Source organism: Haliaeetus albicilla, chromosome 10, assembly GCF_947461875.1.
Source record: "Haliaeetus albicilla chromosome 10, bHalAlb1.1, whole genome shotgun sequence".
Lineage (NCBI taxonomy): Eukaryota > Metazoa > Chordata > Aves > Accipitriformes > Accipitridae > Haliaeetus > Haliaeetus albicilla.
Genome location: NC_091492.1, coordinates 23,809,939 through 23,835,826, shown reverse-complemented (window position 1 = coordinate 23,835,826; position 25,888 = coordinate 23,809,939). Strand labels below are relative to the sequence as shown.

Below are 25,888 nucleotides of genomic sequence, written 5' to 3'. Positions count from 1 at the left end.
GCAGGTTCTTAACATCTTTATTAGTTTGTTGTTTTTTTTCCAACACAGTAAATCCTCTCTACAGCAACAAGTTAGTTAAATCCGGTTTACGTATTGCCGTCTCGTGAGTGCTGCAGCCTTGATGCCGCCATAACGAAACCAGGTTGCGCTCAGACTGAAAAATGCATTAAATTCCGCTGTGACTGGGAAAAAAGGAAAACCAACAAAAATCAAAAGAACAAACCACCAGGGAAAAGTAAACCAACCAACAAAACCAAGGTGAGGAACCAAAGGCAAGCACGGCCAGACCACCTCCAGCGGAACCACACAGCACCGCTTGGATGAGAATACAACGGGGAATGAACCCAAAGAGGTCAGGGACCGGACAAACCCTTATATATATTATGTATAGGTATTTATATATATATCATCTGGAAGGACACGCTGAGAAAACAAGAGATCGCAGCGGTATCTACAGTAAAAAGGAGCTACATAGCTTTCAGAGTCACACTGAGAAGGAAGCACACGGCAGAACAAAGTGGGGGACAAATGGGGACACTGGTGTTTTGGGGTGGCCATTCAATGTGGGAGGGGCTGGGTGGGGCACAGGTCTCAGGGCCAAAAGCCCTCATACACTCACTGGTAGCCCTGGGACACCTGTGCCCCTTGCTGGGCAGCAGGCACGGGGTCTAGGGGGCAAGTGCTTTTGGGGCGCTGGGTGGGACCTGCTCCCAGTGGGCTGGTTCTGCTCGTCCAGATGGTGGCACCCAGTGGGTCCCTTACAGGTCCCTGCTCGGGTTCCCCACGGACCACCCACAAAGACCTGAGCACCCATCGCCAGAGCCAGGGGCTCCCTCACCCCAGGTGCAGGAGGAGCCGGGCTCTGCTGCTGGGGGGGCGGGCCAGGGACAGCAGCAGAGGCTGGGTGGCCGATGGTGGGGTTACGCGATGACGCGGCTGTCCGTGCCGAGCGCGGGAGGCTGGATCCACCTGTAGCTGGTGGCCGGATGGGGCCCCGCGGCTCAGGGGGAGCCAAGCCCTTGAGAGACACCCCGCTCAGTGCGCAGGCAAGATGCTGGGGAGGGAGTGGATTCGGGGGGGCCATGGTGGGTCTGGCCAGCTCTGTGGGCAAAGCCAGCCTGTGGGCAGAACCAGACACTGGGGTGCTCCCCACATTCCATGGGTCACCCCACACTGCCAGCACCTTGCAGTGATGCACCCTGCAGGGCAGAGAGTGCTGAGGGCTCCCCAGCATTGCAGGGGAGGAGTGTCTCATCTTATTGCTAATGGCTCCACTGCAGCGACACCCACGGGCTGTGGCGAAACTGGAGGGGGGATTTGCCATGTGATGTCCCCAAAGCCGGTGGCCTCTGAGCCCTGGCGGCCTCAGCCCAAGAGCTGCGAGTGGAACTGCCGGTGTGGCAGGGACAGAGCAAGCCAGGGCACACAGCCCCCCTTCCCCCTCCAGTGCATTTCTGGTGGCAGGTGGTGGCTGTCCTTCTTGCAACAAGGGACCAAGGAAGTGCCACCGCGGGCGAGGGCGTGGGCAGAGGCAGCGGGACGCCCATGCCACCCTCCTGCCCTGATGGCTTCTGGAGCAGGGCTGAGCCCTCTACCCCTGCCCTGGGGCAGCCCTCAGGGTACATGACCAGGGCAAGAGGACAGTTTGGGGTGCAATTTCTCACAATGCTCAGCTGGCTCTGGGACACCAGGTCCTGGGTGTGCTGGGGGATCCCATGCTAGCTCTCCCCAGGGAGGGCCAGCAGGGAGAAATGGAAGCTGCATCCCCAGGGAAGGGCCCAGTGACCTCCCAGTGAGCACCACTCCCTGTTCTTGTCCTCCTTCTGGCTTGGCCAGCCGTCGGTTGACCTTGGGGGACCGATCTACCTTCTGCGTCCTCTCCACATCCTGCTGTTCTGCCCACAGCCTGCTGTCCTGCCCCATCGCACCATCCTGTCCCCATCTCACCACCCCGTCCTGCTCCTTCATCCTGGCACTGTCCCCCTGCCACCCACCCTCCCAAGCCAGGGCCAAGCCAGTGCTAGGGAGGGTGAGGACCAATGCAGAACCATGTGTGACTGCTGGACAAAGCCAGGAGCCGGAGCCAGGAGGCAGTGAAGTGAAGCCCCTCTCCTTCTCCGGTACCAGACAAAGGGATGAGGCCAACAGCAAAGAAGACAAATCGATCCCAAAGGAGCGAGGGCCCTGGTAGAGGATGTCCACGGGGCAGGTGGGTGCTGGCGGGATGCTGACGGATGGGAGATGGCTCTGGAGGAGACGTCGGCAGCGGGTGTGGACCTCAGCACGATACCTCCATGGTGTGGTTGATCTGCCCCATGGCCTCGGTGCTCTCCGAGTGGGTGCAGGCACGCGGGCGGGTGCCATCCACTGAGCTGGCGCTGGTGAGGGAGGCTGTGCGGGAGCGTGCCAGGCGGGTCATGCTGGCGGATGGCACTGCACGGGTACAGAGAGATGGCCAGGGTGCTCAACTCCCCCCAAAAGCCAGAAGGACCTGAGCCGACATTGCCTCACACAAGCAAAGCCGCCGGTCCCACTCCCCGATGCGAATGACCCCAGGCACAAGCTTGCAGCATGCGGTGCTGTGACAACATGAGCAGCTCCAGGCTGGCACGGGACAGCAGGGCAGGGATAGGGTGCCCTGGCACATGTGCCAGGCACATCTCCCAGGCATGTGACCACTGAGCACAAGGCAGTGGGGACCCCTGGCCGTCACACTGCAGAGAAGTGAGCCGGGATGGGAGCTCTCCTGGCTCCCCAGTGTGTGCAAGGAAGGTGACACCTTCCTCCAGCCAGGATGCCCAGCAGGCACAGCTCCTGGCTGGCTGGAGGAGAGCACAGTGGGCACACTGCCGAGACTGTGCCTGCATCGGGGGGGACTTCTCCGAATGCCCTTTCTCAGCCCCCAGACCCGGCTCAGGGTGCCATCTCAGGCAAAGTGGAGCAGGGCAGAGGGCACCTGGCTGGGGAAGGCCAGCCCCGCACCCAGGCTGCTCCCAAAGGTGCCCAGGCAGCTCGAGGGCACAGGCCAGGCGGGCACCATGCAGCAGCAGGCACGGGCCGAGCAGCACTGAGCGGTACCTGTGCTTCCACTCAGCCTCCGATCCTTCAGGTGGGCGACTGGCAGGGGTGGAGCGGGAGAAGGGCAGGGAGGGCAGAAAGAGAGCGTCAGCTGTGCTGGCCGCTCCGTGGGGCCAGGAGCCCCTGCCCAGCCCCACGTGTGCATGCACATGGAACTGCACGTGTGCACACAGACCTGCACACACACAGACACATGTGCATGTGCATGTGGACCTGCAAACACACACGTGTGTATGTGGACCTTCACATGTGTGCACACACAGGTACGCACACAGACCTGCACAGACACACATACACACACACGTGCCCATGGACCTATGCACACACATATGCACACAGACTTGTGCACGTGGACTCTGCACGTCTGTGTGCACACACAGCCCCTGCTTGTGCATGCCCACAGACATGTAAGTGTGCGTGCATGCACAGAGATCCTGTCCACACACGTATGTACACACAGAGCCTTTGTACACACATCTGTGTGCGCACAGAGCCTGCACATCTCGCACCCCTACGAATGCACAGATAGACATCTTGTGCACCTGCACATACAACGCCACAGACGCACGTGCAGCTTTCCATCAGGATGGGCACGCGGGGGTGCCAGGCTTCTCTCCCATGGCAGGGTCAGCACACGCACACACAGGCACACACACATGTGCACACACAGGCATGTGCCAGCCCCCTGCCCAGCCCTGGCACTCACTGTAGCCCATGCCTTGCAGGAAGTACTTGAAGGCTTCGGTCAGCTTGCCAGGCTGCAGGGAGAGAGCACGCTGAGTTGAGGCAGCACCAGGGCCGAGATCCCCACTTAGCCCTGAGTTGCCTCTGGCAGCCCCTGCCAAAGACCCCTATGCCCACCTTAGCCCATCCCCTGCTAGCCAGGGACAGAACCCGTGCATGTCTCAGGGCCCAGTGTACCCAGTTAACTGGGGAAATTGTGAGGGCTCACCTGTGTGACCTGGGGCAGCCCACCGGAGTCAGCCATCTGCAGAGAGAAGGTCCTGCTTAGTATGGGAGGGTGCCTTTGCTGCCCACCCTGTCCCCTGGTACCTGCTCGCAGGATGCCACTGCTGGGGCCACACTGCTCTCCCCACCTGTCCCCAGCCCTGTGGCCAGGACGGGCCTCAAATGGGGAGATGGGGACACCCTGCAACCCTGGGGCAGAGGGCAATGGGGCACTTCATGGGCAGGAGGGACCGCCCAGCTGCCCCCTGCCACCCACCTACCTTCAGGAAGGTGGTGTTGGTGGGATCCAACTTGGAGTTACACTCCACCTGCAGGTGAGAGGGATGATATTAGCACCCTGGGGTGCCCTGAGCCTGGCAGAAGTGGCCCACAGGTACTGCTACTGGCCCATGGCACTCCAGCTGGCACATCCCACCCCAGCCAGGTGGAGATAGGGTGCTAGGCAAGCCCTGAGCCTGCAGAACCACCATCCCTTGCCATGGGACAGAGGGGACCTTCCTCCTGCCAGGCAGTGTCTGGGCAAGGATGGGGGCTGGAAGGATAGGGGAGAGCGGCTGGTGAGGCATCCTGTGTATCACACACGTGTACAAGCACACAAGTGTGCTCATGTGCATATGCACAGAGGTACATGTGCTGGAGGTGGGGGGTGTGTGCATGCAGTTACACATTATGTACAGATGTGGCCACCTGCACAGTACCTGAGGCTGATTGTGCAAGCGTGGACAACCATGTGGATGTGTGCAAGCACATGCGTGTGCTAGCAGCTCTTTGGGTGCATATGGCCAAGCAGGGGGTGTGTCGACACATCAGACCATGCATGTTGTGAGCATGTCTGGGCATATGACGAAGGGGAGGTTTTCCAGGTGTGGCAACCATGCACAGATGCATATGCACACACGCTCACACGAGCAGGTAGGTTTGCACATCAGCACACTCCCGCACACAGGACCTCACGTGTGTCTGAGCAGGCAGTGAGCATGAGCACACCCACACGTGGGCACGGTCTGCGTGCCACCCCGCAGACACTACCCCATCACTCACCACCCCCTCTTCAGCAGGTGCATTGTCTCCGACCACCAGCATCACAGGGCAGCTGGAAGTGAGAGGAGGAAGGAGCACAGTCAGGGCTTGGCCTGGGTGGACTCCGCTGCCCTGGGACCTCCCCTATGCCATGCCAGTGCGACTCTTACCGCAGCGTCTTGGCATTGGGCACAGTCCCAGGCCGGTTGATGTCCAGGTCCCTGCGGCTGATGAAGGAAAAAGAGGGCCAGTGTGAGGCCATGGGCAGGTGCTGCCACCAATGCCATAGCACAAGAGCTGGGGCACTGCCAGCTCTGGAAAGCAGCACCCAGCCCCACTGTCCTGGCACCCTGTGGATGGAGGACCCCATGGCCATCTCTGCCATGACCCAAGCAGACCCTGCACCACGGGATGCAGAGTAGCAATGCTCCCAACCCCCTGTACACATGGGACAGCATCTCTGCCCCCTTCTCCAGGCCTATGCCAGCACCCTGTGCAGCCATGGGCCCTGGGACATGGTAAGGCTCTGGCACAGGTGCCACCACTTCCACATCCCTGGCCAGCACTGGTGGCCACCTTTGCACTGCTGCCTGCCTGCACCGGAGGGTGATGGCAGCACCCAAAAGGGGTCAGGGTTCCCATGGTGCCCTCAGGGCCACCCAGCAGCGCTGCAGCCCCTCACCCTGGTGCAGACAGGGGGGCAGCCTGTTGGCAGGGCCACCAGGGGTGCTCACCTGTTGTACATGTTGAGGAAGAGCTGGAGGTTGAACTGGTTCACCACACTGCTGATCTGCTGCCGGTAACTCTGCACCAGTTCTGTGTTGTTCACCAACTCTTCCTGTGCCAGCAGGAGATGGAGATCAGGGCAGGTGCTGCTGGGTGCCGTGGAGACACCCCACTCCCCCAGGCCTGCCCATGCTGTGCCAGCAAGGGGGGCAGAGGAGGAGGGTGCTGGGCAATGCAGCTGGGCACAGCGGTGCTGCAAGCAGCACACCCAGGCAGGATGCGGGCATGAGTCGCACGCTCATCGAGGCTAATCCCCGGATCAGGCAGGAGGGAAGCAGGCAGGGCTTGGCTAATTCCATCCCTGGGCATGGGGCAGGTCCAGTGGCACTGTGGCACCCGGCAGGCAGGGCAGGGCACAGCCCGGGTGACCCAGCTGGGATGCTGGGTAGGGGGCTGGTGGCAGGGGGCCGGCAGGATGCGCAGCCCTTACCTGGCTGAACAGGTGGGACAGGACAGTGTCCGGCAGCGTGCTGGTGAGGCCAGAGAGCTGTGGAGGGAGCACAAGGGAGTTACAGCTCCGCCGTGGCTGGCTCATGCCCCAGGGAGCTGCCAGGGACGGGATGGGGCCCTGCTCACCTTGGCAGCTGCCCAGTCAATCCAGCCTTTGCCATTGGGGTCGATGTTCATGAGGACCAGTCCTTCGACCAGGTCGGGGAAGATGAGCTGCAGTGAGCAAGAGGGATGACGCTCAGCAGGAAAGGGAGACTGAGGGGCAGCCCCCCACCAGCACCACTGCCCACTGCACAGGCATTGCACAGGGTTGACATGGCCCTGTCCTGGGAGCAATGGGAGACCTGTGGCAAGACTGCCTGGCTACCATGGCCAAGGCACTGCCATCCTGGCCCCTTGGCCCTCCAGGAACCTTCACAGCAGCACAGCCTGCCAAGGGGCGTCAGCTCCTACTCTTCCCCACGCCCCAGGCTGACAGCAGGTACAGTCAGCTCAGGGCCAGCCCATTCCAGCCCCAGGCTCACCGCAAACTTGGCCAGCACGTAGGCTCCTGCCCCAACACCGATCCCGATCACGTACTTGAACCTGGAAAGCAGAGAGGTGCATATGGAGGGACGGTGGGTGCCAGCATGGGTTGCCTGGGGCACTGCTCCACCCACAGTTTGGGGCACAAGAAGACATGCAGGGTGCCAGCTTACAGGGACAATTCCCCCAGCCCCAAACCCTTGCCTCCTGCCCATCTCCCTGCCCAGCACCCTCAGCCAGCAGCCATGGAGGAGAGGCTGACTCACCCAAAATGCTGCACCACGCTGGGTAACATGGCAGCCAGCTGGTCCATTGATGGGTACTGGTACCTGTGGCACAGGGAGGCACAGGACAGCGGTTATGGGACCTGCGCAGAGTGGGAAGGCTGGGGACAGGGCAGCTGGGCTGCCGAAAGTGGGCAGGGAAAATGCCACCCACCTGCAAACCACCCCATTGACCACCCTGGGCCAGTTGGCTGCCACAGGCTTTGATACAGTTCAGAGAGACCGACAGGCAGGGCATTACTGCCCAAGCAGTGACAACCCAGTGGGCAGGGAGGTGACATCCCAGCAGGCAGAGTGAGCCCCCAAAGCTGGCACCTACCCCTGAGGGAACTGCGAGGCTCCTGCCTGCTGGCCCGGCGCGTCCACATGGCACACCACAAAGTGCTTTGTGATCTCCTGCATGTCCTCGTAGTTGAAGAAGGTGTTGAAGCAAAGCTTGTCTGTCAAAGGGCAGGCAGGGATCAGAGACGAAACACCCCAGCACGGGGGCCTGGTGGGCCAGGGGAGCATGGAGAGAGGTTGCCTGCCCTCCCACTGCCCTTCAGCCGGGAGGTGACATGCCATCAAAGCCCTCCTATCCCTTTCCCTCCAGGCTCCTTGTCCCTACAGCAGAGACCACAGCCACTGTTAGCAAGGTCTGCATCCCTACTGGTGTTGGGAGGCATGGGGATGGACGGACACAGCCAGGAGGATGAGGAGTTTGGGTGAGCCTCGTCTTCTTGGAGGGATGGGGCTGGGGGATGCAAAGCCCGGAGCTGCAGGACCACCCAGCAGGCAGTGGGATTAGCAGCCCAGAGTGTTATCGGCCCTATCTAAAATTCCCAGAAAGGGCTCAAGCAAACATGGGATTTGAGAAACGGCTGCAAATCTCCCTGCTTGGAAACAGTCAAAGAAACAGCCTCAGCGCTGCTGTGGACGGGCCACCACCATTGCAGCAGGATATAGCCATTGCCGGGGCTTGGAGGATGCTGCCACCCATGGCATCGGTGCTGGGCCATCCCTCCCAAAATGTGGGGGTGAGGCAGGTTGTAAGGTCCATTGCAACCAACATGATGCATCCCTGGACACAAGAGTGCTGCTGTGATGGAGAGGCAGTTCACGTAGCATGCCAGTGACTCAGCCTCAGCCGCCAGTGGAAGGGGAGTTGATTCTCCCTGCTCACAGGGCACTGGGCATCCTGGCTTACCCGGGGGGCACAGCCCGGGGAAGAGGTCTGGGGTGCAGGTCCAAGGCTGCAGGCTAACAGAGAGCAGAGCATCCCCAAATCCAGAGCCCCGGCTCAGCATCCCTCTTTCCCTGCCCCTCAGGGTCCCTTCTTCCTTGATATTCCCTGTCACCTTCAGCCCCCTCCATGCCCTGCTGCCAGCCAGGTCCGTGCTCTGAATACCAACAGGCTGGCAGCGGCGGCGGGGACTGACCCAGCATCCCCTACGTCCCATCCCTGCCTGGCGTGGGCGGGTGGACAGCCAGCACTGGGGTGGGCAAGAACTCCTGGCTGTGCCTGGCCCAGGCTTTGGGTTCGGCTGAGCGTCCAAACCCTCCTGGTGCTTTCAGATGCCTGGGGAGACCCAGTGCAGCCCCGGGACCCTCCATGGGAAGAGGCAAATAAGCTGAGCCAGGGGCTTTGGCCGACATCCTGGCACCCTGTGCAGCCCCAGGCTTGCTCCCGCCTGCCCCTGCACCCCATGGCCCAGGGACCAGCACTCACGGTTGAGGCCCACATCGTGGTATGTCAGGATGGCCGGGCGATTTCCCCTCGGTGAGCCCCGGATGACCACGTGCAGCAGCCCGTAGGGGGTCTCAATGTCATGTTCCTGGGGGAACAGGAGAGATGGGATGACACCTGCCTGCCCCAAGACATCCTCTCCTGCCCTGTCATCCCACCCCTCACCACTGCTTCCCCAGGTGGCTGGGTGTCATGAGAGCACAAGGGAAGGAGGAGCAGCCATCATGGGAAAAACCCCAGCTTTGGGCATCTCAGCGGTGACAGAAGGCAGGACAAATCACATACAAATGCTCCCAGCCTCCACTGACCTGGCTTCCTGGGAAGGGAAGGGAAGGGAAGGGAAGGGAAGGGAAGGGAAGGGAAAGAAAGGGAAAGGAAGGAAAAGGAAGGGAAGAGAAGGAAAAGGAAGGGAATGAAGGAAGGACTTGCAATAGGATAACAGGATTTAGGATTGGACAGGTGTATCATGGGATGGTATCAAGGGATAAAGGTTTGGGATGGGATGGGATGGGATGGGATGGGATGGGATGATCTAAGAGGGCTTGGGAGAGGAGGATTGAGGGACAGGACAGGTGGACCACAGGATGGGACAGGAGATCTTTGAGGGCCTGAGACTGAGGGATTTTTGGCAACAGGGTGGGGGATCACAGCACGGCCTAGCTGGCCTGGATTCGCTGTGCCTGGGACAAACAGGCAGAGGTCAGACCCTGGACACCACCCCAGGAAATGCTGCAGCCTGATTCCAAAATGACAGCTAAAGTAACTTTAAAATCCCTTGGTCTGAAATGGCTGTGCCCCCATACAGAGACCAAGACTGCCCTGTGCCTCAGTTTCCCTGGCTGGGAGGGCTCCAGCCTCACCTTCACAGCCATTGTCCCCAGCCAGCAAGGGAAACTGAGGCTGCATGCCCAGGTGCTGACCAAGGCATTGCCTAGGGACCAGGGATCCCCTCCAGATACCCATGCCTGCCAGCCAGCCCACTGGCAGTGACCTCGAAGCTGGGATCTGGCGGGTGCAGGAGCATCACACGCCGAGCAGGGCTGGGCAGGGGATGCTGGCAAGGTGCCCAACCGGCACAGTCTTCGGTGCGGGTACTGGCAGCCCCATGGATGGACTAGAGGGAGGGGAGCGGGTACAAGGATGCTCCCATGGGCTGCACACCGCCAAGGACTCTGAAGGACACGGGCCTCAGGTGGGAGGAACCGCATGAGGACAGGATCTCCTCACTGCAGTGCCTCCCCTCACTGAGATCCACTGTCCCCGGGGGGACGCAGCGCCCGAGGGCAGCTCAAGGGCTCTGTGGAGACAGTGCTCGGCTCCCCAAGGGCACGCTGTCCCCAGCCCTCATCAGCTGTCCTTCCACTCCCCGGGGCTGTATCAGGCAGCAGGCGATGAGCAGGGACATTGCCCTGCAACAATGCATGGGGAAACTGAGGCAGAGGAAGGGCCTGACCCCACGTCACAGAGCAGGAGGCATCCATGTGGTCTGATCCTGGGCACAGGGCTGCTTCCTTGCCATCACCATGCCCACAGTCCCCATCACAGCCCCAACAGCTCAGTCTCCAATCCCACCCCAAAATCACATGCCCAAGGTGGCAGCTCCTTCCCCAGCACTGCTACCACCCCCCAAACACACGGCAGGCACATCCCTGCTCGTGGCGCAGCCTCTGCAGCATCGCTGGGTACGACAGCCCTGCCCTTTGCCGCAGGGATGCTCACTGAGGAGGAGAGGCTAGGGATGCAGGGGATGCAGGCAGTGAGGTGGGGGGGGGGGGGGCAGTGACAACCCATGGCCCCAGCGAGGAGGGGTGCGGGCGTCACAGCACCCATAGCTGCCTGAAAGACCCCAGCCCTGTCCAGGTTACCCGCTTGCCACTGCAGTGCTCCCACCTCGCTCACCCCCCTCCACACTAGCCTGTTGCCATCGGATATTGCCGTCAGCACAGAGGCCAGAAGGCATCCAAAGGAAGAGACCCTCTCCCTCTGCAACTCTGGGGGTGGGGAAGGGGCAGCATGCCTCCTCCCCCATCAGCAGTCAGCCCCAGCACAGCTCACAGCTGCTGCAGCTGTGCTCACTCACCCTCAGCCTCAGCACAGCATCTCTGCTGGGCTCGGGGAGGACATGCTCAAGGACAATGCGTCCCCGAAATCTGCGGCATGTCAGGGATGCGGCAGTGGGGCTTGGGGAAGGAACAGCTCCCCAGCAGCAGGAACCTCCCGGCAGCAACGCCTGCCTGGCCCACGCCAAGCCCTGCTGGGTGCGAAGCTCCAGCCTGGGTGAACAGGGGAGGTACTGGGGCAAAACTCCCTGGGAAGGGAGGGCAGCAAGCACAGGAATGGTGGTACCTACCCCATCCCAGCACTCAGGCATGGTGAGGAACCGGGTGGACGAGGCTGCGCAGGCAGGGTGGGCCGAGCACGGGGTCCTGGCGTGGGGCACAGCAGTGCAGCAGGCTGGGGCAAAGCAGAGCTCTGCGCTGGCTCAGCCCCTCACCTCGATTTATAGCGAAGCCCCAGCCCTGCGCTAAGCCCTCCCTCTCCCTTCCCCCTCGATGCGACGCGCAGCCCCGGCAGGTTTGGCGTCCATTGCGGGCAAGCGCTGCAATGGAGCCAGCACTCAGCCATTGGCTGCCACGGGAATTATTCATGCTCCAATTGGCCTCAAGCACCCTTGTTTATGAAGAAAAAACGTCTCGCACCGTGCGGTACCTGCTCCATCTTCCCTCCTTCGGCAAACCGAGACAGGCAGGGGTGCCAGGACAGGGTTGCACTCGCACCCCTTGCAACTCACACAGCAGCATCACGACAGAGCCCAGCAATGCTCCCCCGCACCCATCATGCACACACGTGTGACTCCAGCCCCACGCAAACATGCAGAATCATGCTTGAGCCTGCAGCCACCCAGACCAAGGCCCTGCAGCAACGCACATGCACCAGAAAGCACACACACCCCCACGAACAGACATGGGTACACACTATACACACAGGAGAAGGATGCAGCAGGCATGCTCCGCATACGCATGTGACCATGCACATACATGCACAGGAACACATACCAACACAGACACACAGGGGCCAGGCAAAACCATGTCCCCCCACGTCTGTGCATGCAAACTTTGGAAAAAAAAATACAATGACCCATGCTGAAGCACACGCACCCCACGAAATGCTTGTGCATACCCACATGGGGTTGGCCCCTGTGTGTCTGTATGGGTACATGTTGCTGTGCGTGTATGTGCATGGTAATGTGCATATAAGGAGCACACCTGCTGCATCCTTCTCCCATGTGCTTAGCGTGTATGCCATGGCCATCACTCATGCCCATGGATGCACAACAACCTGCACACACACAGAACCTTGTGCACAGAGGGGCACGTGCATATACACATGTGAAAACTGCCTGGGTACCTGTGTTACCTTACCCAGTAGCATGGTCATCCCACCTGCTGCGGGATGCTGGCATGCAGGGGATATGCAGGATTTAGCCCCAGTCTGGACGTCACCAGTGGCAAGTAAATAAGGCAGGAGAAAAGACAACCCAGCAGTGCCGAGGGGTTGGATCCTGTCCCTGGGCCAACGCGTGCTGTATGCACACGCACATGCATGTGTATTCCCACGTGTGCAGGCAGATGGTTTCTGCCCTGATTCCAGTGAGGCTTCACGAGAGGGTGAGTCCATCTGCCTGCAGCTCGCACCCACAGACGGCCTTGTGCTGCCAAGGCCCCAAAAGCCCCGCTGGGAGGCCCTGGGTGCCTTCCCCCTGCACCCTGACCACCCCTGCCCAGCCCAGCACCACTCTCCAGCTCAGCACAACTGGTACCTGAGCCGCTCCAGCACACAAAGCTGGGCAATCATGGATGGCGAGAGAGTCCTGCGGTCCCTCCAGCGCCTGCCCAAAGGGGCTGGAGAGCCACGTGGCAGTGCTGGACCAGGGCAGCATCCAGCAGGGACCCTCCAGCCTCCCTGCCCACCACAGGGATGCTCCGTGCCAGCTGGAGCCTGCCATCACCTCTGCATCATCCCCACCCCGGCAGCTCACCACAGCTTGCTTCCTCCATGCCCTGGCACACACCACAGCCATGGGCAGAGGCGGTCCAGCTGCTGTCACCAGCACATGCACGGGCTTCCCCACATGGCAAAGCCCCATGTCCTTGGCTTCACCCAGCAGGCTCGTTCCTGTGGAGTCTCTGATGTCTAATATGAGGGCTGAGTGACTTTTCCCTGCGGACAGCCCTTTCCTTGACCTGGACAAATGATCACCCAGAGCTGGTGGGGAGCCAGTGAAAGGAGTGTCCTGCAAACAAGTCAGGGTTGGGCAGCCAGTGGCTCTGGACATGGGAGAAAGGACAGACAGACAGGCAGGCAGAGGGATGGCATCCACCTTGCCTCCACCAAAGAGGCTTTCCTCTGCACTGCTTTGTCCTACAGGGAGCTCATACTCAAGCCTAGAGAGATGCATCTCTGCTAACGAAGGACCATGTGTGAGAGGGAAGCCCTGCTCCCAGGTGGTTCCTGGCACAGGGACAAAGCCGCTTGTGGATCTGGGTGCCATTTTTGCTTTCCTCAGCCCTGTTGCCTGTGGAGCCAAAGAGTACAAGTAGCCACAGCCTCCAGGAAAAAGCAAGAGATGCAGAGGGGCATGAGCAGGCAAAAAAAGACAGAAGGTGGCAAAATAGAGGGGAGAAGGGGTGGAAAAGCTGAGGTGAAGTAAGACGTGAATGCAAAAGGGCAGCAGGGAGATGGGAGGGCTGAGCAAGGCTGGCTCCACTTGAATGCCATCAGATGGCATCGCCACCCTATTGGCTACTAGCCCATCCACCTGGTGGGTGGCCCAGACCTCCAGCAGGGCCAGGGCGCCCAGGTCTCAGGGCAGAGGCACCTGCCCCCCCCGCACTCCTGCACCTTGGCCTATGCCAGCAGCCCCAAGGGCTTTACTTCGGTGGGCAGCAGCAGTGGGGGATCCCTGCTCCCCCAGCCAGGCCACAGCATCTTGGCAAGGGAGCAGCAACTGGCTCTGGGGAGGAGCAGAGGGACAGTGAAGAGAAGCTGGGGGCTGGATTGAATTACCCAAGAAGATGAGCCTAGAAAATGGGGTAAGATCTCCCCAAGGAAGGGCAGGCAGCCCCCAGCCTTTGCAGGAAACCAACCTGCAAAGCGCTGGGGGGCGGGGAAGGAGGGGGTTGCCCCAACACAGCCTGGGAAGCTCATCCCATCTCCACCCTGAGACTCTTGGAAGGGAACCAAGAGGGCACAGGGCCTGGCTGGCTTGGGAAAAGCCACCTTGATCCTTGCCCAGTTCATTTTTTTTAGGTACTGAGGGCATGCAGGTGCATCACTGTGGCATTTGCCGTCCGGAACCGCTCCACCTGGGCACCACTGGGGACACAGTTCAGCGTCACCATGGGCCAGTCCCTGAAATACTGGCATGCAAAAATTGTCCTAGGAGAGTCATTGCTCTTTAACATCCCCTGCATGCCAACCAAGCCCTGCCCCAGCACAGCTGAGTGAGAGTCATACTGGTGCCTGTGGCACTACGGGGAGCTCTGGGCAGCCTGTCACTGCCGCCTCCCTCTTCTTCCTTGCCTTCCTCTCCCTCCTCGCCCTCACTTCAGTGACACCAGGAGGTTTGGTTTCTTCTCCAGTGGTCAACAGGGACCCTGAGCAAGCAGAGCAAGGAGCAGCCCAGACCCGCACAGCCTGCTTCTCCCCACCCCAGCATCTCACCAGCTTTGGAGCTGCTGGGAAGGGCGGCATTTCTTTTCCACCACTGCCATTTTTGAATAATTTTGTGGCCTCCAAGAGGGCCACCAGAATTCTACCCTGTGAACCACAGCAGCTGCTGCCCAGCATCCTGACAAAAGTCCTTGCTCCCTGACCGGCTGCACCCTGCCACCCGCACAGGTGATGGAGACAGCCCCAAAAGCCTGGGCACTGCCTTGGGTCTGCCAAAATGGGGACCTGGGCTCCCCTGCCCCTCTCCCAGAATGAATGAAATCCAGATTTATTTTATCCTTGCAGCTGCTGCTGTTTCAGCCAGCACCACCCAAGCCCACACTCCTGGCAGTCCAGCCACTGGCAAAGCAGCAACATACGACCTGAAGTCGGTCACTGGTGTCCCCTGGGTGGGGGGATGCTTTGGGAGAGGGACAGGCAGCAAGCTGGGGTCTGGCAGCCCCACTACCCTCCCTCCCCATCTACCGGCACCCTGGTCTCTGCAGGGGGAACCTGGTGTGGGATGAGCTCGGGCAGAGGTGTGAGAGCCATGAAGACCAACACAGGAGCCAGGCAGGACCTGAGCCCCTGCGAGCCCCAAGGCCATGTCATGGGGTTCCTCCAGAGAGGCGAAATGGAGGTACAAGGTGGGCAGGCGCCAGCCCGGGCAGCAGAGGGGCCCTGCTCTCCAAGAGAGGTGGGTGGTATGGGGAGGCAATGCCCCAGCCCTCCAAAAAAGAAAGAGGCTTTCAAACATCTTTATGTAAGCAGGGAGCTGGCATCACCCGGGAAACCATTGCCATAGCAATGGTAGAGGAGCTGGAAAAGCAGCTCGGCCTTTCTGAGAAGAAATCGCCTGCTTTAAAGAGGTTTTGTCCCGGGCCCATCGCCAAGTGCCCGCCAGCCACATCCGAGCACCAACACAGAGCATGCCTGGCAGCAACCCCCCCCTGTCCCCTGTCCCCTCCTGCCGGGGACCACGATGGACGTGCAGCCCCATGCACAGACACCGACCAGGCACTGCATCCCCATGGAAGGGGGGGACAGCAACACCCCTGGGTCCGCTCAGTGCCCTGCAGCATTCCCCAGCCGCAGGCTGCTGTTCCACGTAGGACCCAGAGGTGGGGGGCACCCCTCATGGCTGGTCCTACCTTCCAGTCCGTGTCCACAGCAGAGAGGAAGACATCCGAGTTCTCCTGGGGAGAGAAGGAGCCGTTAGGGACAGAGACATCCCCCCGCCATCCCTCACTCCTGTGGTGCCCTCCTCCCACCCAACTCATGAAGTCCCCTGACACCACAAGCACCCACTCCCTGGGGCAGCACTGGCTGCAGGGGGACACGATGTCCACACATGTGCACACATACACGCACATCTACAATACCCGCACACATGTGCATGCACTACCTGCACGTGTGCACACACACAAGTGTGTATTAGCATGTATCTGCAACATCTTCACACACATACATCATCACACCAAACCAGAACCAGTGCTCACCCATGCAGGTGCATTGATACCAGCACACGTCTGCACACACATGCACTGAATACCAACACATGGGCACACACGTGTACCCAATATCAGCACACACACCCCACACACACAAGCTCCCACTTAAGCACCCACGTCCTGGCACCCCACGTGCAGGAGCTGGAGCCAGTGCAGTCACCGGACTCACCAGCTCGGCATCCTGGCCCCGCAGCAGTGGCTTCTCCTCGGTGAAGCGCAGCTCATGCAGCCCTGCCATGGTCATCTCCTGCAGCAGCAGCCCTGCCCAGGGCAAGGGAGATGTCAGTGCTCCTGGGGACCTGACTTGGTTCCCTTCGCCCCAGGCCTCTGGAGCCTCCCACTCCCTCCTCATGGGGACGGGACCCAAATCATCACTCCACCCATCTACCACGGGGACTTGGTGCTTCAGCTTGTCTGGAGGCCGCAGCGAGCCCCTCCGCTGGGAGCTGGAAGCATGCAGGGGGCAGGCAGTGCCTGGAGGAGCTCAGCTCCCAGTTCCCACCCAGGTCCGGTTCTCCCAGTTAAGGACAGACCTGTCTCCAAGGCATGGTCTTAGGCAAACTGGGAGACCAACCTGGTCTGTCCATGCCAGTCGCCCCTGTAAGCACTCAATCCAGGGCAAGAGCATCCCAACTCCCACCCCAGCTTCCAGCATCGGTCAGAGAGAGAAAATCCGATGTTTTGGCTGGTTTTAGGCTGCAGACAGATACAGGTGGGAGAGAGGAAGATCTCCCTGCACAGCCAGAATGAGGTGAGATGTTTGTTAGCCATGCTGGGAGGCAGAGGGATGCTCTGAGCAGCAGGGGAGCAGAGAGACAGCCTGAAGTTTGTATTGCAATGATGGGAGAAAACAAAATGTGAAGCCTTGACTCCTAAACTCTTCTCCTTGCCTGCGAAACAGGTGCTGGCCAGCTGGCAGCTCAGACCCAGTGCTTGCAGGGACAGACTTCACCATGGAGCTGCCATTCAGCAGAGGTATGAGACTGGATGCTGCTGACCACGGCACCAGGATTTCATACCCCCGCAATGCCAGCACCTCCAAAAACACCCACAGGCATGAGCCCAGCTTAGAAAGCAGAGGGCAGCAAGGGGATGCCTGTGCCCCCAGCAGCTGGCTGCACACAGAAGGTGACAGACAAGGGGGACACGGGACAATCCAGGCTCCCCTGCGTATAGACGGGGTGGGTAACTGGCAGGTCCCAGTGCAAGGGGATTATTTGCGCTCAGGCAGGATCCAGTCCTCAGGCGTTTGCCTTCGCAGCCTCTGCTTCCACCCCTTCCCCAAGGCCAAGCCTTCGGAGGAGTTGTTGCTGCTCTGAATGGGCCAGCACCAGTCCCACATCCCTTCCACTGGCTACCCACTCTTTGCAATCTCCCTGGGGATACCGGGGGTGATAAGGGACCCCGCTAGCACAGCAGCAGGCACGGACCCCAGTCCATTCACAGCCTTGGCCAAGCCTGCTCCACTTTGTCCACCTTCAAACCTGGGTCAACCCAGGTTGTCCATGTGGAAAGGCCAAGCAATGCCACGAGCATTGCAAGGCCACCAGGAGTACGGGAGCTGGTCATAAACTCCCCTCCAAAGCTGGCTTTTGCTCATCCAACTGGGTTTTCCATTCAAAAACCAAGCAGGCTATGCCACCTGGCTGCTTTCTGCAGACACCGCACTTCGCTTTGCTCCTTGGGAGCCATCCAACAAACCAGAACTGTTTGGAGGGAGAAACACCACCATGAAGCCTCCCAGCACTCTCCCGGCACCCAGCATCGGGGGTCTCCGTGTCACCCCCTGCGCAGAGGGTCCCGCTGCACCAGGGGCCGTGCAAAACTCCAGCGGGAAGAGGTGCCGACAGCCCCATGGAGAGGCACACGTCTGGGGCATGCTGCTCCAGGCTGGGCTGCTGCTGGGGAAATGGCTTTCCACAAGGGGATAGTCCTCGCCTGCAGCCCACCAGCACAGCCGAGATGATGCAGCCTGAAGAGCCACCAACCAAGCAACCCCGCGATCCCCTGGGGCATGATCCCAGGGTTAAAAAATGGGAGGAAAATCAGCCTCACCGGTAGCTGGGTCTGGAAGAGAGCAGGAGTGTCCCACGCCGACCACACCAACCCACTGTGTGGCCGCAGCCCCAGGGTGGCTGGGAACAGCACTTAGTGTATGGTGAATGCCTTTATTAATTAAAGCCTCCAGCTAGTATGGGAGGGAGGGTGGCCGAGCAATGAGGAAAGGCCCTGTGACCTTGCTTGCGTGGTGGGGGGGAAAGCTGGCTCAGAAGGGACGTGGCAGAGCCCTGTGCCAATCAGCATCCTCAGTGCAGGATGGATGGTCACCTAAAGTGGTGCTGAGCACAGGAATGGAGGAGGGATTGGCATGTCAGGGAGTCCCATGGGTGCAACAGTCTGCGAGCAGGATCACAGCCGTGCTGCCAGCTTCCCGTGGGTGCTCTGCTTCCCATGGCACTCCAAAGGTACCCTCGTCCCTGCTCCTGCCAGCACAGCAGTGGGGCTGTGGGTAGTGTCACCCAGCCTGGTGGGCCACTGTCACTGCGGAGGGCTGGTGAGGAAGCCATGGCTCCAGGTCTCCTAGCCAAAACAATTTGGCTCCCATCGCACACCGGGGCATGTGGCTGGCTGGCAACGAGCCCTTTTCACTCCAGCTTGCCCAATGCTCCCCAACAGCACCCATCCCCAGGGTGCCGCCCCAAGCGCACCCATCTCTGCTCCCACTCTGCCTTCCCACTGCGGTGCCACCATTTCCTGGGCACAGCTGGCACACGCCTCCTCCCTAATCCCATATCAGTCCCAAACCCAGCACGACATTAATGCTCTGTTTGGGACTAGTGCTCTGCCCTGCCAGGGCCCTGGCACTGCATATATAGACAGGGATGGAAACAGCCATGTTGGCTTACGTTCCCCAGGGATCTGCAGTCCAGTGTTGGCTTATTGGAGGAGAACCAGCACATGGCAAGGAAATACACTATCATTATTATTATTATTATTATTATTATTATTATTATTGTTATTATTATCATCATCATCACCATGAGGCTGTGGAAAGGGTTTAACACTGGGCAGTGTGCCTGGTCAGAAGGCAGGGGTCCCTCGGACGACCCACCAGCCTCACAGGAGTCTCCTCACTGACCACCTGTGTCCTGCCCTGGCGCAGACGTGGCACCCACAGGATGTCAGCACGGATTCTCTGGGCTGAGCAGTGCGTGACAGACAGGGAAGCAATTCTGGAGGAGGAAGGGCTGGCCCCTGCCAGGCAGCGAAGCCAAGGCCACCTCCAGCGAGGCAGGGAGAGGGAGGAAGGGAACCTGCAGCCCAGTCCGAGACATGGAAGCATGCCCACAGCATCGTCCCCCGAGCAGGACCGCGAAGGACCCGCGATGAGGTGGAGGAAAACCCCAGTGTGACACAGCCTGGGCCACCTCCCGCCCTGCCAGTGCAGGATAAACATCCACAGCTTGCTCTGCCCCCATGGGGGGGCACAGCTCTGCACCCCAGCAGCCCCCACAAACCAGCCTAACAGTGTGGTCCAACTGGGGAGCGCAGGAGCGGACAGGCCACAGCGCAAGACCCACCAGTGCCACTGATGCAGGGGTTGAGCATCCCGGGTTCGGGGGGCGGTGGCGGCAGCGGGGGGCTCTGCTGGGGTGCAGGCTGTCTCGCAGTGGCTGTTGCTAAGAGCAACCTCCTCCCCAGCCCCAGCCCCATCCTCGGGGCACCCGGGCGGCGGGGAGAATCCCAGGGGAGGCCGGCGGAGGAGCAGGCACCGAAGCGATGCTCCCGCAGTCCCACAGGCACACACCCCCCGCCGCGACCCTGGCTGTCTGCTTGGCGGACCCCCGTGCCAGGAGGCTGCCCCCTCCCCCCCCAGCACCATCAGGCTGGGCTTCCCCCGCTGCAGCCCTGGCACCTCCTCAGGCATCACCTCCCGCACCCCAAAAAGCATCGTTCCCCCCAGGAGCTCATCCCTCGGGGAGAAGAGGCAACGGCGGGGGCAGGGGGGGCAGCCCCATCTCCTAGGCAGGGGCTGAAGGCTCTTCCCCCCCGCCCCGGCCCCAACCCCATCACGCCAGCGCCCCGCTCCTCCCAGCCTCGCCCCCCCGTCCCCAGCACGCCCGGGGAGGGGGAGCGGGGGCGGCCGGGCCCGGCCGTACCTGTCAGCAGCTCGATCTTGTGCCGGAGCACCTTCATGCCGGGGCGGCGGGTCCCGGCGCCGGCGGCGGGCGGGGCGGAGCGGAGCGGAGGGAGGGGGCGGCGGCGGCCGCGGGCCCCGGCGCGGGGAGCGAGTGGAGCCGGTGCCGGTGCCGGTGCCGGTGCCGGTGCCGGTGCCGGTGCGAGGCGCTCAGGGCGGCGCAGGGGCGAGGCTGGGCACGGCCCCCGCCGGGCCGGTTCCTCCCCTCGCCGGGGCCCGAGGGGAGGGGACGGGGCCGGGAACGGGGCCGGCGCCGGGGGGGGCTCCAGGAGGACAATGGGCCCGGGCCGGGGCTGGGGGAGGAGGGGGTTACAGGGGAGATGGAGCGCTGCTGGGGGGTTACACGGGAGACGGAGTGCTGCCGGGGGTGTTCCAGGGGAGACGGAGCACTGCCAGGGGGGTTACAGGGGCGATGGAGCGCTGCCTGGGGGGTTGCAGGGGCGATGGAGTGCTGCCGGGGGGGTTACAGGGGAGATGGAGCGCTGCCAGGGGGTTTACAGGGGAGACGGAGTGCTGCCGGGGGGGTTACAGGGGAGATGGAGCGCTGCTGTGGGGGTTACAGGGGAGATGGAGCACTGCTGGGGGGTTGCATGGGAGAGGGAGTGCTGTGCGTGGGGGTGGCACACATCACCCTGCAGGGAACCATGGAGGTCCCAGAGCTGGACCATGATGGCTAATGGGTCCAGGGGGTCCCTGTGGTTATGGGGCCCCGGGAGCAGGGGACGGTGGGAGCCTTGGGGAACCCCGGTATGGGGCCATGCCCAAGGCATCAGGGAGTCCCCAAGAGCAGGGGATGGTGATGATCAAGGTGCCCAGGAACGATCCCAGGACAAGAGGGGACCTGTGCAACAAGGATACCTGGGACAGAGCTATTATGGCCAAGGGGTCTAGGGAGTCCCGGGGAGTGGGGCCATGAAGGCCAAAGGGCCTGGGAGTATCCAAGAACAAGAATAAGGATGACAAGGGACCTGGGGGTCCTCTGGAGCACAGGGGTGCAGGTTGCCCTGGGCATAGGATGGTCATGGTCAAGGGGCCCAGGTGGTCCCAGGATAAGTGGGACATGTGCAATGAGTGTCCCCACAGCAGGGCCATAATGGTCTGGGGGTGCCAGGGAGTGAGGATGGTGATAGCCATGGTGTCTGAAGGATCAGCCGGGAGTGGAGGCCGTGGCTGGGATAGTGATGACCCCCCCACATATTGATGCTGGGGCTGTAGAGTGGCAGCTGTTTGGGGTAGAGGAGGAGGTTGTAGGGTAGCTGTTTGGGCCAGGCAAAACCAGGGGCTGTGAACACTGCCATGGGGGTGGTTGGAGAGGGCCAGTCCCACACTGGGGAAGATGCAGGACCCTTATCTTCTGCATGAGGTGAGGATGCTGGTAGTGCCTCCCTCTGCCCTGGCTGTGATCCCGCAATGTCACAGGTCACCAGCTCTGCAGGGGAGTCAGTCTGTGGAGGTTTGCCCACCACCCTTGTAATGGTGCTCCCAGGTTTCTAAAGGAGCCAGGGGCTCCCAAGCTGGCAGGGTATGAAGCAAGGCTGTGTCCTGAATTGGGACAGCTGGTCCAGCAAGGACAGAGGGCCCCAGCCTGCCCCTAGAGCAAGGGCTGATTCCCCCTTGCCTCCAAGCTGGGTAAGCCCATCCTGCCACTGTTCCTTCCCCTGTACTTCTTTGGTATCACTTTAATTCATTTTTTTCCACAGTTAGGGATGTAACAGTCTCCACTCCCAAGTTGCCTGAGGCTATGGCACGGGACATGCCATTCAAAACTGGGCCTTACCAAAACACCCCCATGGGGAAACTGCTGAGGACCCCATCACCTCCCCTCCATGGGCTTGCTTCCCCATCGAACCCAGCCCCACATGATCCTCACCTGGGAGGACTCAGGCTGCTCCCCAGGGCAGGGCTCTGGTCTGGTGTCCATGCTATCACTCGCTTCTCTTCCCTGCTGGGCATTTCTGCCAGGAGAGTCCAGACAAAATATTTCATATCTCCATTGCAAAGGTGGTATGCATGAATCAGGGCCTGATGCTGCTTCATCCTGTGTTTCAGTGCTATTTACTTGTCAGCTTGGGAAAGCAAAGGTTTCTTGCAGGACATGAGGCTGAGGTTCTCCTACACCAAGAGGGGTCCATGCAAGATGCTGCAAGAAGGTCAGGATTTGGGTGCTGCGATCTCAGAGACAACCTCTGCCCTAGAGGTCCTGGGGACCAACTGGCAACAGACCTAGACTGGCCTGGAAAGGGATTTCTTGGTGGTTCCTGTAACCCCCAGCCATGGGCCTTGGGAGCAGTGCTGGCATCTTGAGAGGGTTAAACCAGGGTCTTGTTAGCACCACCCTCATCCAGAGATCCAAGTTTGCCCCCAACCCTAAATTCCCAGGATGGCGGCAGGTGCCCATAGGCTGCTCTCAGCACCTGGGTTGAACCAGGCATCCCAGAGCTCAGCCTCATCGCCCCTCGGCCAGCCGTGGTGGCCAACGTACCCCTGTGCTTCACAGCACCTTTCACTGCTGGACCATGGGATGCCTTGAGAGCAGCCACAGGCAGCTCATCATATAAATGCCTGCTGAGGGGCTGGAGGAACGTCTGCTGATACAGACATTCATCTCCATCCCTGGTACATCTGTTTTAACAGCTTGTCCCAGGCTTGGCAACCAGTTTTCAGCTGATTTTAGCCTCTCCCGCTGAGTCACCAGGAGCTCTTCATCCAGGCTGTGTTCACCTTCTCACCTCAAAGGGAGAAAACACTTGGGATGTCAAGGAGCACAGGGACCCTTTAATCCCTCAACTAGGAGCCAGCCCAACATGCAGGACTTCAATGGGGTCAGATCTTCCCTGTCTTCAGGGCTGCCTTTCACCCTCTTCTGTGGGTCTAGCAGCCAAGGGGTTTCCTCGGGAATGAGACAGGGTGGGATTCAGATCTTCCTGACACTGGGCAAATCTAAACCTCCTCCTCCTCCAGTTGCCAGGCATTCCTACAGGAATAAATGATTTTTCACACTGGGGATTTATCTTCTCCACATGAAGTCCAACTTTATCAAATAACAGCTTTTAGATGGCTACTTTGCCAAAGGAGCAAGATCATGTGGCTGAAATAATTGCACAATTAATTAGGCTTGGGAAGAGCACAAGCTCTGCGTGCTCTAAGCTGAAAGGACTGGGGTGTCACCCCATGTGGGAGTTCAGAAATCACCTGCACCCAGAGCTATCCGCATCCTGAATTGCGTGATTAAAGGAAAGCGAGGGAGTTTTACAGCAAGGATTTTTCCACATTATTTTTCATTGCACTTTTAACGCAGGTCAACGTGGCATTTTCCACATGGCTCTCCCTGTGCTTTTAGCTCAGCCATGCGACACTAAGCCAGTCAAACAAAGGTCTGGTTCCAGAGATGGCATCAGGGAGGTCACAGCCCCAGACAGGGACTCCCCAGGACCTTGCTGGGGGTTTGGGGATGCTGCTTGCAGACTTGTGTCGTCTCATGGCATTTAGTCACCCCCCCCCGATGCTCATTTTCAGGTGCTGCTGTGGCACCAGCGCTTCCCAAGGACCCGAGGAGCCCTTTGCCCGGAGATGTCGGTGGTGACATTGAAGTTGGGCAGCTGTCTGAGCCATGTCCAATCTCTTGCACCAAAGAGGGAAGATCATGTTGGAGATATGTCAAGCACAGGGGATGTTCCCCGGTGCCCAGGGCCCACCCAAAGAGGGGTATCCACCAATTGCTGCCACAGCCAAACCCCTCGGTTTCTCCCAACTGGGCTTTGCTATGGTCTCCTGGAGCTGGGGCCAGATTCCCACCTTCTTTGTGCTGCCACACATCCCAGAGCAGTTGGGTGGTGATGGACACAGGCTCAGGCTGGCCATCAGGCCAACACCCCGAACCTTGGTCCACCAAAGCAAGTGGTTCTGAGGGGCCAAACCGAGCTCTGAATACACCCCGCAGTGAGCCGTCCCTCCGTGCCGCTCAGGGCTGGGGTCCCCACCTGTGCTGGCAGCCAGCCATCAGCCTCCCCAGCAGCACGGTGAATCCTGGCTGGGCTCCTGCAAAGCCCAAGCAGCCTGGGACCCACCTCATCTGTGCCACGGTGTGCTGGGCGTCCACCCCAGCGGGACAGGAGCCAGAAGTGGGAGGAAGAAGTTGGGCGCTGCGGGGTGAGTCGGGTCATAAGTAGCATAGGAAAGGCTGCCAGAAGCATGGTGCCGCTTGCCAGACCTGAGCCTCTGCCCTGCCACTGCGGGCTGGAGCAGAGTGTGCCATCCCAGCGCCATTCACCCTCTCGTCCCCAGCCAGCCTCCATCCTTCCCCATGGTGAGTGGAGGGGGCCGAGTCAGGCAGCAGGCAGCAGGAGATGCTATTTGAAGCCCCCTGGCTGGGAGCTGGACCTCTCCACCCCAGCTGTCTGGTGTGTTTCTCAAGGACACATCCCAGCCAGCGTAATTTTGTAGCCCCTTCCTTCCCCCATGCATTGTTTTACTCCTCCACTGGCAGCACAGCGTAATTTTCCACGGCACTGCCAATGCCAGCAGTGGCATGGGGAGCATGGGAGGGGCTGCCATCACTGATGCAAAAGTGGCAGCTCCTTTCTGTCCCCCAGCTGGAGCCGCTCTGAGTCACAGCTCTGTAGCCAGAGCACAGCGGACAGCCAGGGACCTGCAGTCCCAGGCCCTGGGACAGATCCGGCTGTCCCCATGTAGTGACAGGGGCTGCAGATCGTCCCTGAAGGCCAGGGTTACGTGCAGGGGTGGGGAAGGTTTTACACTGTCTACCTGTACCAAGCACCACTGCAAGCTGGAAACATCCACGTGAAGGTTTCACGTATCTCCATGTAGGAGGTTGTCTTGCGGGATTTGTTGGTAGGGAAACTGAGGCACAGAGCAGCTGAGTCCAGGCAGGGGCTGCCAGGCTGACAAGCCTTATCCTTACAGCAGCTCAGTTTTCAGTGTGATGTGGTGGAGAGCAGGGCAGGTGGATGGGGAAAAGGGAGCTGAGATGGGGGTGCTGCTGGGGCTCCAGCAAAACTCCAGCCAAAGCTGTGCTCCCAGCAGGGCCCCCCTCTCTCTCGAAGAGTCACCTCTCTTGAACAAGACCAGCTTGAGAGCAATGGGCTGCCCTTCTAGCCAGGATCCCCAGCATTGCTGCTGCCTCAGCAGTCACACCTGCAAGTGGAGAGGCAGAGACACCAGAAGTGCTGAACCCAGCGATGCTGCTGCTGGCAGAGGGGAGGTGGCAGGACAGGAGGCCCTGGGACCTTTCATTTCCCCCATTTTTGGAAGAAACCTGGAGAGATTTCATGAAAAAGAGGGTAAAGGCCATAAAACTAACAAAAACCCTTCAGCATGGCCCTGTCCCTCCCCAAAGCTCCTGTTCTAAGGACCACAGTGCCATCTCAACCTGGCAGAGGTGAGCTGGGGCCCCCAACCCCGCTGCAGGTACCTCCGCACACCTTGGCCACCCTTCCCACAGCGGCACTCAGTGCTGGCAGCGCCACGAGGACCTATCCGGTGGACAACACCTAGTGATGGACAGAGCACGCAGCTGCCACTGGCAAAGAGCGATCGTAGAGATGACCAGCAAGGGAAGCAGAGGTCTGAATCCAAGCTCCAAGGCAGGGCAGGGTTTGACACATGACTG

The 25,888-nt window shown here is 60.3% G+C and overlaps 1 protein-coding gene across 5 annotated transcripts; it reads right to left on the bottom strand.

The window, feature by feature from the left end:
* NDRG4 (NDRG family member 4) lies at positions 1-20,404 on the bottom strand. Of its 5 annotated transcripts, none has more exons than XM_069794014.1 (17): positions 20,222-20,404; positions 16,231-16,322; positions 15,702-15,746; positions 8,821-8,926; positions 7,432-7,552; positions 7,095-7,157; positions 6,828-6,888; positions 6,430-6,516; positions 6,284-6,340; positions 5,802-5,905; positions 5,238-5,294; positions 5,089-5,140; positions 4,308-4,355; positions 4,031-4,066; positions 3,785-3,836; positions 3,079-3,117; positions 1-2,433 (listed from the first exon to the last, which is right to left on the bottom strand). In XM_069794014.1, the coding sequence occupies exons 1-17, from the start codon at positions 20,256-20,258 to the stop codon at positions 2,279-2,281; spliced, it is 1,212 nt and encodes a 403-aa protein (XP_069650115.1). In that variant the 5' UTR covers positions 20,259-20,404; the 3' UTR covers positions 1-2,278. The 5 variants fall into 5 exon arrangements, with proteins under 5 accessions (XP_069650115.1, XP_069650119.1, XP_069650116.1 ...); XM_069794018.1 differs by lacking the exon at positions 20,222-20,404 and adding an exon at positions 18,117-18,223; XM_069794015.1 differs by lacking the exon at positions 3,079-3,117 and having other exon boundaries at positions 20,222-20,400.
* Between the last annotated feature and the right edge of the window lie 5,484 nt (positions 20,405-25,888).